General features: G+C 43.5%; 2 protein-coding genes across 5 annotated transcripts in view; both read left to right on the top strand.

Moving 5' to 3' along the window:
* BPNT1 (3'(2'), 5'-bisphosphate nucleotidase 1) overlaps positions 1 to 5,511 on the top strand; it is a 242,697-nt gene extending 237,186 nt beyond the window's left edge. For all 4 annotated transcript variants that reach the window (XM_078649802.1, XM_078649803.1, XM_078649805.1 and 1 more), the window contains exon 9: positions 4,705 to 5,511. In XM_078649802.1, the coding sequence (XP_078505928.1) occupies positions 4,705 to 4,853 (149 nt within the window). In that variant the 3' untranslated portion in view covers positions 4,854 to 5,511. The remainder of the gene's footprint in view (positions 1 to 4,704) is intronic.
* Positions 1 to 13,488, top strand: part of EPRS1 (glutamyl-prolyl-tRNA synthetase 1) — a 961,840-nt gene that overhangs the window by 485,530 nt on the left and 462,822 nt on the right. The gene's annotated exons all lie outside the window — the stretch shown is intronic.

The raw sequence follows: 13,488 nt of genomic DNA, 5'->3' as shown, positions 1-13,488 counted from the left end.
ATGAGGGGACTTATCATGAAAATATCCACTGCAATTAATAAGAACCGCACCGCGGCCTTGTTGAAGTTAGAAGAGGACATCTCAAAACTCCAGCGCAAATACCTGATGGGTAGAAACCCTAAAGACCTAACTGAACTGTCCAATCGAAAATATACCTATAACAAACTTATCAGTGAGAAGGCGGGTATTTGGCTGGACAAGAAGAAGCGTTTTAAAATCTGTGACTCGAATAAGGCGGGAAAGGGGCTAGCGGCTTATCTTAAATTTAAAATTCAAAAAAACACCATTACCTCCTTACTTGATGGGAATGGCACTCCTAACTCTGATTCCACTAAGATTGCGAACATTTTCAAAGACTTTTATGAGAAACTCTATGCTAGGAACATACACGTTGACAGAGAAAAAATGGAGACGTACCTCTCAAAATGTACACTTCCAACACCTACGACCGCAGAAAGGGAATCCTTGAACGAACCGGTCTCTGAATCAGAGGTTATTGCCGCGATCAAATCCCTCAAAAAGGGGAAAGCCCCTGGCCCTGATGGCTATACAGCACCATTTTATAAGACCTTCGCCCATATTCTTGCTACTCCACTATTGGAGGTCTTTCAAGAAATTAGCACCACAGGAGAGGTAAAGGGAACTATGGCTGAAGCCGTAATTGCAGTAATACCCAAGGAAGGCAAAGACTCTAAACTCCCCAAAAACTACAGGCCTATCTCGCTGATAAACATAGACTGTAAGCTCCTGGCCTCGATTTTAGCAAGACGCATCCAGAAGGTTCTGCCGTCCCTAATACATCCATCACAAGCGGGATTCCTGAAGAACAGGCTATCGAGTGATAACACTAAAACTCTGGCTCACGTTATTGAAAAGGCGAGATTCTTATCCACACCCACCGTAGCAATTACACTGGACGCTGAGAAAGCGTTCGACAAAGTAGACTGGACTTATTTAAATGCTGTACTACACAAATTCGACCTGGGTCCTCTATTCACTAAATTAGTCATGTCCCTCTATGCGTGTCCCTCCGCTAGGGTAAGAGCCGGTGGCGCTTTTTCCGCCCCCTTTAGTCTGGAGCAAGGCACTAGGCAGGGTTGTCCCTTGTCCCCGTCCTTATTCCTCCTGGCAATTGAACCCTTTCTGTATATAAGGGAAAATCCCGACATTGCAGGAATTCGGTTCGCAGACTGTACAATTAAACTCACGGCCTACGCTGACGACGTATTGGTCTTGAGTGAAAAAGCTGATAAAGCTATACCAGCATTACTCTCCACAATCGAAGAATTCTCAGGTGTATCCGGATACTCCCTGAATAAGGACAAAACAGAAGTGAAATTATTAAATAACCTGTGTGATAAAAACATCCTGGGCGACTCCGGACTTACCTGGCAGCCGAAGAGTTTTAAATATTTGGGTTTGGAATTTGAGAGGGATTTGATAACCACCCTAAAAATTAATGAAGAGATACTCTATAAAAAAATACAAAAACTATTAGATGGTTGGTCACCGAAATTCCTCTCATGGTGGGGTAGAGCGGAAACGTTAAAAATGATGATCAGTCCCCTGGTAAACTACATGGCATGTATGCTCCCCATGACCTTCACGGAGGATTTTCTGCATAAGGTAGAGAAGTCATTCACGGACTTCCTGTGGAAAGGGAGGAAACCGAGAATTGCCATGAAAAAATTGCAACTTCCAAAGCTCAAAGGGGGTATAGGTTTACCCAATTTCAGAAACTACCAAACCGCCTTTCTCTGTAAACAGGAAGCTTCCTGGTTTGCCAAAGACCCTAACTATACGCCTTTATGGATTGACATTGAGAAATCCATTATAGGCAAGGCCCCACTTTCTGCTGTGCTTACAATGGACCTCTCACACCTTACGCATTCTAAATACATCATGCTTAATACCAAGAGAGCTCTTTTGCGAATAGATCGCATTCACAAGACTGGTCTGCAAATCCACAATTCATCTTCTGCATCTTTATGGCGCAACCCATCCATTAAAATCAGCGGCTCGCCCCTCGTATGGGACCACTGGTCTGATAAAGGTATCAATGTGGTTGCAGATCTCCACGAGAATAACATGCCATTGCCCTTCTCGACTCTGCAGGCGAGACACTCCCTAATACCGATTGACTTTTACGCTTTCCTGAAGCTAAAGTCAGCTCTATCCACACGAACATTCAAACTAGCGACACCTTGGCTAAAATCTATGCTCCCTCACTTTCACTCCTCTGGACATTTCGTCTCAAAAATATATAAACTACTTGCACCAACACCCAACAAATCGATGAGGCGCAATGAAATCAAATGGGTATCAGAACCAAACAACACTGGTATAGGCATAGACTGGGTCAGGATACATGCATCGGCACTCACACACAAGGTCTCGCCGATACTATCGCAGACCAAGTATATGATACTCAACAGGGCATTCTGGACCCCACAGCGTCTATTTAAGGTTGGCCTGCGAGACACACCGACATGCTGGAACTGCTCATTGGACGTTGGTGATCTTCCACACATGTTATTTAATTGCCCTATGCTTCACACATATTGGGCTAAAATCTTTGACTACATTGGTCACACATTTGCCATACATCCTGCAAGGGAATTCATCTACATTATCCTGGGAGCCATAGACCCACTACTAAAGGGAGACCATGACCGCCAGCTTCTGGATCTCTTGCTAACATTGGCATGCAAGGTGGTCCTATGCAACTGGAAATCAGCGGCTGAGGTCTCTTTCAATGCCTGGAGGGAATGGTTGTCCTGCATTAGGGGCACTGACAATCCCGCTCTACACACTTCACCATGGCAAGTCACCAGCAAAACACTATGGTCCTCCTTAGATCAGGCCTCCTTCACCTTCGACCCACCATGAGGTGTTACCTGATGAAGTCGATACTTAGTAAATCCTGGGGTGCCCACTGCACGAACTACACTGGCTATGACCTATGCTCATGAGCATAATAGCTTTAGACATACTGCGCAGGGACGACGAAGTATACATGGTATTAAATGGCTGGATTGGATGGAGGTTTCTACGGAATTGTGTACAATAGTAAGAATGCAATGATGGTGTATTATTGTTTATTTAATATCACCTCTTTTACAGATCCGAAATGATGTTTAATTTCTTGTTTAATATACTTTACTTTCCTTTATTTCATGTATCGTTTTGTATGTACTGACCCATGTTTGATTACGGCATCACTCCAATACGATTGTGAAACTACTGATGCTTTATTGCCGTTATCATTTTTGTTACTGTTCAATAAAAAAGATTTGAACTGAAAAAAATATATTTTGTAAAATAAGTATGTACATTGATACTTTCTTCAGGTCCCGGTTATTGGTCACATTCTGCTTAAGACAGTGAGCCTGAAACCAACGTTAGTGGTTCCCCAAGCCACCCATAGACCCCTCAGCGAACCTGATGCTCCTGGGAATACTGGCAGAATTGGGTGGGTCCAGGGGAGAGAGATTTTTGGTGGATATGGGATGATTACTTGCTAAAAGAAATAATGTGAAATACTTGGGAGCAGACATAGCCCCTCCAAAGTATGAATGGCTGAGATACATGGGCAGAATGCAAAGTCTAATACTGCCCCCACATTCACTGTAATGTTTGGGGCCGGTGGTGGGACCACTTCCACATAATCACTTCCTAGGTCAGGTGATCACCCTGTACCTTAACCATATGTAGGGACTATTCTGCATTTCATCATGTTATGTGGATCTATGTGTGTCATGCAAGTTCTTCCTCCTGTTCCAAATCAATAAAAGCAATGCTCTACCTACCCACAGTCCAACGACTGTTGGTATTTCACACTTAATGTGGTGATTTTTTTTCAAGTATCTTCAATGAGGTACACAAGGTTTTGTACCACACTAGTTTCACATTGGGATTCAATGGTTTATTTTTTGTTTTGTAAATCATCGTGTGCTTTGCTGATGCCATCTGATGTGACAGTCCCAGGCCTAATGAGAAATAAAATTGTTACATACCCATTGCCTTTTCTGCCTTCATGTCATGTGCTGTACCCTTAGACTTACCGTTTTGAAATAGACATTCGGCATGTTTTCCTGACCTCAGACACTTAGTACCAATTAGGCTTGGGATGAATGTTTAGTTTGAAAGTGGAGTAGTTCGGGATATTTTGTTAGGGAATTAGCGTTAAAGTACCCATTACTGGGATGCTGAAATTTAGTCATGGAGTTTTGTGCAGAATTTCAGGATGCTACCAGAATAGCTTGGGAATGGTCAGGGCAGATTTCATGTATTGTACTTGTCCCCCATTTAAGTGACGGTTTTATTTTATTTTTATTTCACTTTACATTCGGGGATAGTAATGATACACTATTTCAGAAGAATGGAAAACATTCAAAGCCCAACTTTCTCCTGGAATAGGGGGCTTCAAGCTCATTCATCCCTCCCCCCCCCCCCCTTGGACTCTTCCTTCAAAAGTGCCTTCTGAACGTTGCGCTATATGACGTTTTCTAGGAGAAATGTTATTCTTGACACCACTTTGACAACATGTTAGTGTTTTTCCTATTTCTCTGTAGCTTTCATATTGTATATGCTGGTGGAATTTATTTATTTCTATAAGTATTTCATACTAATTACTAAAAATATAGTTTACATTTTTTGTATACACTAGATCTACTTGCTCGTTAATTGGCATATCTCTTTCAGGAAAGTTAACCGATATCCACGGAAATGCATTACAATACCACAAGGAGGTGAAGCACATGAATTCAGCTGGAGTCCTTGCAACGTTGAGAAATCATGCATATTATTTAAAACTGGTCCCTGAAGCTGTCAAAGAAGCCCTCGTGCCCTAAAGCAAATACTCTCTTTAGTGGCTGGAAAACAATAATGAAATAATGTCAATAAAATGATGTTTAGAGAAACACGATCTCTAATATAGCAACTGTATTTTTTCCAAAATTTACTTGATGATGGATTTACTTCGTACTTTTATATAAAATCTCAATTTAGTACAGTTCTATATTTTGGTGGCAGTAAGTATTGTTTAGTAAATGAATTTCTGTTTTATACATATTTGTATAGATAGGACATGCCCTGCACTGCCTCATTCCATGTCTACCTTGTGTTCATTTAATGGTGGACTTAAAACGGCAACCAAATCTAGATAATATTCCTTTTTTAATGATTAAACAATCATTTATTTCAAATGATTCCTTTAATAGTCCTGATTTGTAACGCCTGTTCGCCTGATTTTAATGTAATAAATAGCTACTAACTGGCATTTCTTACTTTTTCTTGTTCACACCAAAGCATGCTGCACATCTGCTTTATTTTTTACTTTCAATAAAATGATTTTACTCTGGTTCATAAAAGGATACTGTTTTACAGTAATAATTGGAATAAATAGTCATCATAATCTTTTTGCATATGTATGATATTGTATATGTATAAAATCAGTATGTAATTTGTAACAATGTCAAAAGTGAAATAAAATGGAACAAGAAAGAAAAAGCCAAGCACAATTGTCAGTAAACCATAAATTGCTCACTTTTAGTTTCAAATAGCATATCTTATGTTTCTAATGTATCATACCAAAATGTGTAAGTGGTTATAAACAATGGGTAAGCTGAATACTGTCCTTTTTATTTTTTTAAAAAACTTTGTGAACAAAACAACACACATACATGTACACTAGGCAGTCACCTACACAGTTCGGGTGTAGATTTAATGCACAGAAGAATACATAATGTCTTAATAAAATGTGGGTCACTTTTCCCATATACAGTAAGATGTCTTGACCAACATTATTTCTTCTCATTTTGTACGCAGCATCACCAATCACAGACCAGTCATTATTGCCAATAACCTAATTCACTTCACAAACACGCTCTCATTGGAGCTTGTTGCGGAGTCTGCAATGTATTTTTGGCAGACTGCCTTGCCTTCTATTGCCCCTCCAGCACTGTCAATCTTTGTAAAATGTACAGATTTGTCTTCTCTTTACATAATATATTTTTTTTAAATGTCACTGAAAAAAACATAGGTCGTTATAGTTAAGCTCAGATTTTACTCGTACAAAACCATAGAAAGTCACCAGTTCTAGTAACCTGAGCTAACTATAACTTACGCCCCCGTAATGCACTGCTTATGACCTCACATGTTACATCACTCATGACATGGTCAGTGACACTACTGAGTGGGAAATGCTTATAGGAAAATACATGAAAAATGATTCCATTAGAAAAAGAGTGTGAAGCAATGGAAACACAGTTAGTGGAAGCCAAGAATACTTCTGTAATGCTCTCATGTCAGAATACATTGTTGCAAGAGAAGTTGGGAACTTATCATCTTATGGCTGAAAGGGCAGCGGTACATGTACACAATATAAGTGGAAAAGTGAAGAGGAATTGTTAACAAGAGAAAGGTGCATTTGGCTATTGCTACGGCTGGTTTAGACTGGAATCCGGCGGAGTGGGATTGTAACATATGGGATTAATCAGAGTTTTAGTCAGATTCTGGAGGAGAGTGTTCTCAGGATATTAGTCAGAATGATACTGAGGATCAAAAAACCATCTGAGCACAGCCAATATATTGGCGAAAGTTACAGCAACATCCATAAAATCCACAGAGGGTTATGCTGAACTCCTTGTCGGATTTCACACAGCAGGAGATTAGTAATATCATAGACCGATGAAACATTGATTGCATGGATGGTGCGCTTTGATTTAGTGGCACAGGGAGTGCATTCAGATGCGGCAAAGTTTTGTATACTAAGCAGTGGTCCTGTTGTACAAGATGAGTTTAGGAACTTTCAGGGAAATGTGCAGACTACTGTGGTTGGTGGCAGAAGGCTGTTCACACAAATACCCAACTGAGTCAGATTGGCTGCCAAACTGATAAGCCCTGTTTTACACTAAGGAACGCAATGCAGAGAATGAAAGAGTATGTCATGAAGATTGCAATTCTCATGGGTTCTCCTCATGATTTGATAAATGGATTGCTAAATACACCAGTGCAAAATACGATCATTTGTTTAGCTCCCCCAGCCTAGAAACATGTTAAAAGACTGTTGTTGATTAATCGGACAAGCAATCCCTTATCTCAGGTGCTTGAGGCAGTATGTGAATCAGGTGAATTGGGAGGAGTGGAACAAGACTGCGAGGTCCTCCTGGTATGAAACTCGTACTGATAATAATAGAGTGTCCGGGAGAGGCATGTTTATGGCATTGTTGAAAGACTGCTTGTCGCGGAAGAAATTGATGGCATTTTTACCAAGAGTATGTGGTAAATGTTTCGGAGGCAAGTGCTGGATAAAAAGGAAGTAGAAAGGTGAATAAGAATGATAATAAATAAGTCAATCTTCAACAGGTAGAATCAGAGGGGAAGGAGGCAAGAGAAGAGGAGAAGAAAGAGATAGAAACCTGCATTCAAAAGAGCCCTGATGGGTTTGGGGAGAGGTATTAGTTATGACTTAGCAGATGAGGACAGAAGCAGCAGTGGAGGCTTAGATGAGGAGTTGCCGAAAGATTATCCGAGAGTTTATTCTGATTTGGCATGGGTGAAAGTGCGCAGGGCAAATTTAGATTGGGGAAGTGGCCAAGCTCTGATGCTGGGGTGGGCTTGAGGTTAACAGACCCCATGTTCGGGTTAAGATTTGTTGGCAAAATGGGAACATCCAAAATGTGCGAGCCCTAGTGGATACCAAAGAATACATGGAAACCTGAAAAAGTTCAAAGGATAGTATTTTACAAATACAGGTTTGGTAGGAAAGGAAACACCAGCAGTACAAGCTACAGTCTATATGAGAATTGGGAGTTCCCAAAAAGAGAATACACGGTTTTGATAGTGCCCATTCTTGAGTACATCACTGGAAAAGGCATGACTCTGTTTTTAGAGGATGGATGTTATCAGTTTTCATCAAAAAGGTACATCTCGGGGGAGGAGCCAAGATGGCGTCCGGGTAGGACGCCCAGTCCCTCGGCTCCGAGGACCATCTCATCCTTTGCAGCAATCCTGTCGGCTATCCTGAACCGCAGTGGCGAATTGTGGACGATGATGTCTTCCGGCGACCCACTGAGAAATCCTGAGGCTGTAACACCTTCGCAAGCAGGAGAAATGACCGACTGAACTCTGCGGCCCGCAGCAGCTCTGAGACCGGGGCCTTGAGTGGGTAGCGAGGCCGGCTACCAAGTGCACAACACGGGATGCCAACGATCGCGGTGAGCCGGTCGGATCGTTTCATGTGCGAGACAGCCGTACTTCAGCACGCAAACCCCGCTGGACTGTAGGTGCGGATTTAATCGTGCCTGGCTCTTTGTACGGGGCAACAGCAAGTGCCCTGTTTGCTGGCCGCAGAGAAACGGCTTGAGTACTGTCCCGCAATCGGCGGGAGGCTCCCGCATTTCTACTCCCGCTACTTTTTACAGGAGAACGTCTCTATGGGTCTTAGCTTGTGGCAACATACTGGCATCGTCTGCCACTATAATAGTGCACGGAACTTTGGCTTCCCACCTTGAATACCCTGGCCTGACTCGGAGTGTCCAGACTCACGCCTATAGCAGACATGATGGAATACAGCCTGGGGGAGCCTGGGCTACAGTGTGAGGGCGGAATTGTGGCGCCGGGGGATGCGCTCGGGGGGGAGAGTAGAAGAGACCTGGGTTATGGCGATCTTTTGGCTGCTGTTCTCTCCCTCCGTCACTTTATGGCTCACTCTATTCAAACCCTGATCAACACGGTGGATGGCATCGTGAGCGCACTGGGCAGATTGAGAATGGAAGATTTACAGGTACATAGCGATTTTCCTTGTTCCACGTCCGTCTCCAACAAGATGGCTGCCCTACATTATACTGGCGGATCTGAGACTCCGAACCTCGAAATATACCATGCTGAATATGTTGCATGTCTGGGACGACGTGAAGACCTCGGACTGGTGTCGCGATGGGAGTGCTCGCTCCAAGCCATACTCCCCACTGCCCGGGGGCCGCCTCGGATGTTGTTGGATGTTGACAATTTCCTTCCTGGCTCGGCTCCGCACTACACCATGGGGATGGTTCATTTTTTGCGCAGGCTGGGACTATTGGACTTGCGCGCAATTGATACGCTTGGGTGGTTTAACCGATTTGACATTTTTGGGTTGCTGTTCGCGTTCTTTTGGGACACATTGGTAAGCAGTGGTGAACGAGATAAAACGGGACAGGTATGAACGCCTCCTATCATTGCCTGATGGGTTCCTCGTTGCTGACCGAGCTGGATATGTGACATGCTGATTTCTCTGATTGTACAATGTGCCGGTTTCGTGCTTTACAAATTGCTTTGCTAATAATGTTTTTGTCACCGGACTTTGCGCTTCACGCCATTATTGGAACTATGGGAGGGTGATACCGGGGACTGATATGTGGGTTGTGGATTGCTACCCTTGATTATGCTGTGGGCTGCCTATGTGCTTCCGACTTCTTTTGTTTGTATTGCTTACCACCGCTGGACGCCATATTTTGCGCTGTTATTGGCCTTACGAGAGGATGGAGCCGAGGGACGGGTGGTGGGCTCCTCCCCGCCTTTCTTTCTTTCACGAGAGTTTTAGATTAGGTCTCTTTTCTTACTTTCTATATTTCGGGACTCCTTTTATTGGGCGACAGGCACACTGCTAGGGGGGGGTAGGCCGTAGCCAGCTGCAGGGGTGCTGGATGGGGGGGGGTTTGTTTTTATTTTTGGTTCTATGGGCCTTCTATTCTTTTTCTTTTCCTTTCTTTCTGGGTTTAGACGCTTATCTCCTAGGGGGTACGCAGCGATTCTGGTTTTTTGTTACAATGTGCATTTATCTATCCTGATCGTAATAGACCGGAACCAACCTATTGTGCTATGATATCCTGCTCTAGTCTATCCTTCGGAACAAGAACTTTAAAAATTAGACCTTACTATTCCTGAATCGGATCCTTTGCGCTTACTGTTTTGCACCGTACTGTATATGTGAGCCCTCGGGCTCTTTGTTGTATTGTATCTGCGATTTCTACCAATAAAGGTCTTACAAAAAAAAAAAAAAAAGTTCATTTCTGTTGCCACCAAGAGAATTAGGTTATTTAAAGATTCCTCCAGTGAAGGTGGCCCAAGCTAGTAAGTTAATTCATATGCAACAGTACAGAATTCTGGGAGGGCATGAGTAGATCAGTGAGACCATACCAGACTTGATAGAGGCAGTAGTGGTGATTCCAATCACTACCGCCTGGAATAACCCTGTGTGCAAAAGTGATAATAGTTAATGCATGACAGTTGATTATTGCAAATTGAACAAGCCTACTCCTCTGACTTCTGCTGTCCCATATACGATTACCTTAATTGAGAAAATACAGAAACACACTGGGACGTGGTATGCAACTATTGACATTGCCAATGCATTTTTCTCTATACTAATAGCCCTCAAGAACAATTTGCTTTCTCCCGGAACAGTAGGAAATTTAGATTTCAATGACTTACCCCAGTATTGGAACTTTCATAGATTCCCATGCTTTGTATCATTCCCCGTCGTCGGAATGGGAGTCTCGGTAACAAAAACACCATAGCTGTAGGTACAAAAGACCAAGGAAAAAGGCCTAGGCCTCATTCCCTTTTATAGCATATCACCCTCTTTGTGTAAAAGAGACCAAACTTAGGCCTCAGCCAATCAGAAGTGCCTCACCCCTTAGAACCTTCCTGAAGGAACCTCAGAGCCTCAGATTTTCTACCGCACGTTGTGCTTAGGGAGTCTCCTTTGAGCTCTGCTCAACTTCTACTCTTCAAAGGATTTTCTTCAGGATTTCTTCTTCAAAATTCTTCAGCTTCACTTCAGGATTGTTGGCTGCCTTCCAGGATGTCAGAAATGGAGAAGAAAAAAGCCCTTTTCAAACATTGTTCCACCTGTGGTAAGAAAAGGCTTTTTGTGGAGGATAGGCACAAAGACTGCATTTACTGCCTCTATCCTGACCACCAGGCTGCGGACTGTAAGATCTGTCGCACCTTTTCGGCCAAGACCCTCCGGGACCGTGAGGGTAGACTCTTGACATGGCTCCATAAGCTGAAAACCAGGAAGGATACTGTCTCCAGTGACCGTGAGGATGCAGCATCGATGTCTTCTTCAAGAAGGTCAGTGAAAAGGGGTAGGGGTTCCCCTTCTCCTTCTATGGAAAGATCTTCCAAGGCCTCAAAAAAGACCCCCAGTGAGTCTGAGAGCCCAGGTCCCAGCAAATCTCCTCACCGAGGTGTAAAGGAGAGGGTAGGACCAGATACGCCTTCTAAAGGTGAGACGACTGTCACAGCCTTCAAGAAACCTTCATCCCAGTCTTCTGAGAGGAGTTCCAAGTCCTCGACGACGAAGGCATCGTCGGCGGAGGTCCCGTCGACGAAAAAATCGAAATCTGCATTGATGTCGTCGACGATCCCGTCGACAGGGGAGTCGTCGACGAAGATACCGTCGACGGCGGTTTCTTCACCGTCGACGGAGACGACGCAGACGAAGACGCCGACGGCGAAGACGCCGACGACAACGTCGCCGGCGACGAAGGTGCCGACGACGAAGGTACCGACGACGAAGGTGACGACGGCGACAGTTTCAATCTCGCCGTCGGCGATGGTGCCGACGTCGACAATGACTGCAACGACGATGTCGACGACGACGGTCTCGTTGACTAGGGCGTGGACGACGACGACTTTGACAATGACAACGGCTGCTGTGTCGACCGTTTCCTCGTCGACGACTTCGACGACCCCGATCTCGTGCGACGCGTATACAACCGTCGACGATATTGTACTCTGAAAAGAGAATTACCATTTCTGTGACTCGGATCACGCCAGAGATGACTTCTCCGAGGAGTGTGTCTCCTCTACTGCCAACCATGCTTCTTAAAGAAGGGGAATCAGAGGAGGATGACCAGGACTCATACAGCTATGCTGATAGTCCCTCCAAACTTCTAGTCAAATGCCAGGACACTGACTCTGAGGGCGAATACGGACACGAGGTTGTGGGCCATCATCAGTCGGCCCAGTCGCCACATCATGCTGAGCAGGAAATGGTTACAGTGCCATCTTCTTTTCTCCAAGATCTGCATAATTTACATACATCTACATATTTATTATTTATTTTATTATGTTTTGGCTCTCAGAAGAGGGCCACATAAAACCTACAGGATAAAAAAACAGAACAAATACATTACAAAAATATGACGTTAAGAAACAAGGTTAACAAGGTTAAATACAAAACTGACATGCAGAACAAATATACGGGAGGTCGGAAAGTCAAAGCATCTCCAGGGACATATTAATAAATAGCTAAAAAACCTTTAAAAAAGTTAAAAATATGGAAGCAGAACATTTCATTAGGAGGGCAGTAAAGTGCATGAAGAAAGCCGTTCAAGGTGACGATGCCAAGGCGGAGACAAATAACTTTTAACCATCTGGAGCGCAATTTACGGAGCGCAGGGCAAATCAGTAAAACATGCATACAGTCCTGGATGTTCAATTTACATAAATTGCACAGAGCAGAGGAGCCATACCATTTGGATAACAGTAGATTTAAAGGTATTAAATCGTAACGTAAAAGAAACCAAAATCTACGAATACCATGCGGTAGGTTCCATATAACATAGGGTTGAGATAACTTCATCACATAGGAGTTAAGGAGAAGGTCTACATTCCTTTTTTCACGAATTAACTTTTTATCCGAGTGAAAACATAGGTCCCACGAGGCTGCTTTTAAAACGAGTTTTAACTGTAAGGGAGAGTATAAAAACAAAGCGTTTTCATCTAATTTTAGAAGTGTTACAGCTTTTCTAAAGTTACATACAAGTTGAGAAAACTCGTTAAAATTACCCAATAATTCACTTCTGAGGAGAGCTCTCATAGTCCCTACTTCCGCTCTAGCCAGGCAAGCCACCCATCTTACTAGGGCACATAATCCCTGTACCCAGCTGCTCCTAAGACCAGAGTCAAGCCTGCAGGCGGCCAAAGAGCACGCAGTATTTAGGGAAGAAAGAGATCTTAGAAGTTTCCCCTCAATCTTATGGCAAAAGTCCCAATTTTTCACCTCTATAAGTTCGATACCATACAGTATTGTTGCGGGGATTTTAGATCTATACACTTCCAATAAGCTCGGGAAGTGCCGTTTCCCCGTTGCCTGGTATAGGCAATTTAAACCTTTGCCGTGGGCAAGAGCTTTGCGTGAACAATGCTCTATATGGAGCCTCTCACTCAAGTTAGCCGTGATGATTTTTCCCAGAAAGGTATAGGAATTTACAACCTCCAGTTTTTGGCCCCCGATAAACCAACCAAAATCTGCAGATCGGCACTTCTTCTTACCAGCTATACACATAACTTTACTTTTGGTAATATTGATCTTCATGCAATGGGCTGCAGCAAAGGCATGAAGAGCATGTAGCCGATTTGCAAGTCCTTTAGGGGTCAAGTCAAAAATAAGGACATTATCGGCGTACATCAGGCAGGAGATAGGGGCCCCCCCCA

The sequence above is a fragment of the Lissotriton helveticus genome, chromosome 6 (genome assembly GCF_964261635.1).
Source record: "Lissotriton helveticus chromosome 6, aLisHel1.1, whole genome shotgun sequence".
Lineage (NCBI taxonomy): Eukaryota > Metazoa > Chordata > Amphibia > Caudata > Salamandridae > Lissotriton > Lissotriton helveticus.
This window is presented reverse-complemented; position numbering and strand designations above follow the sequence as displayed.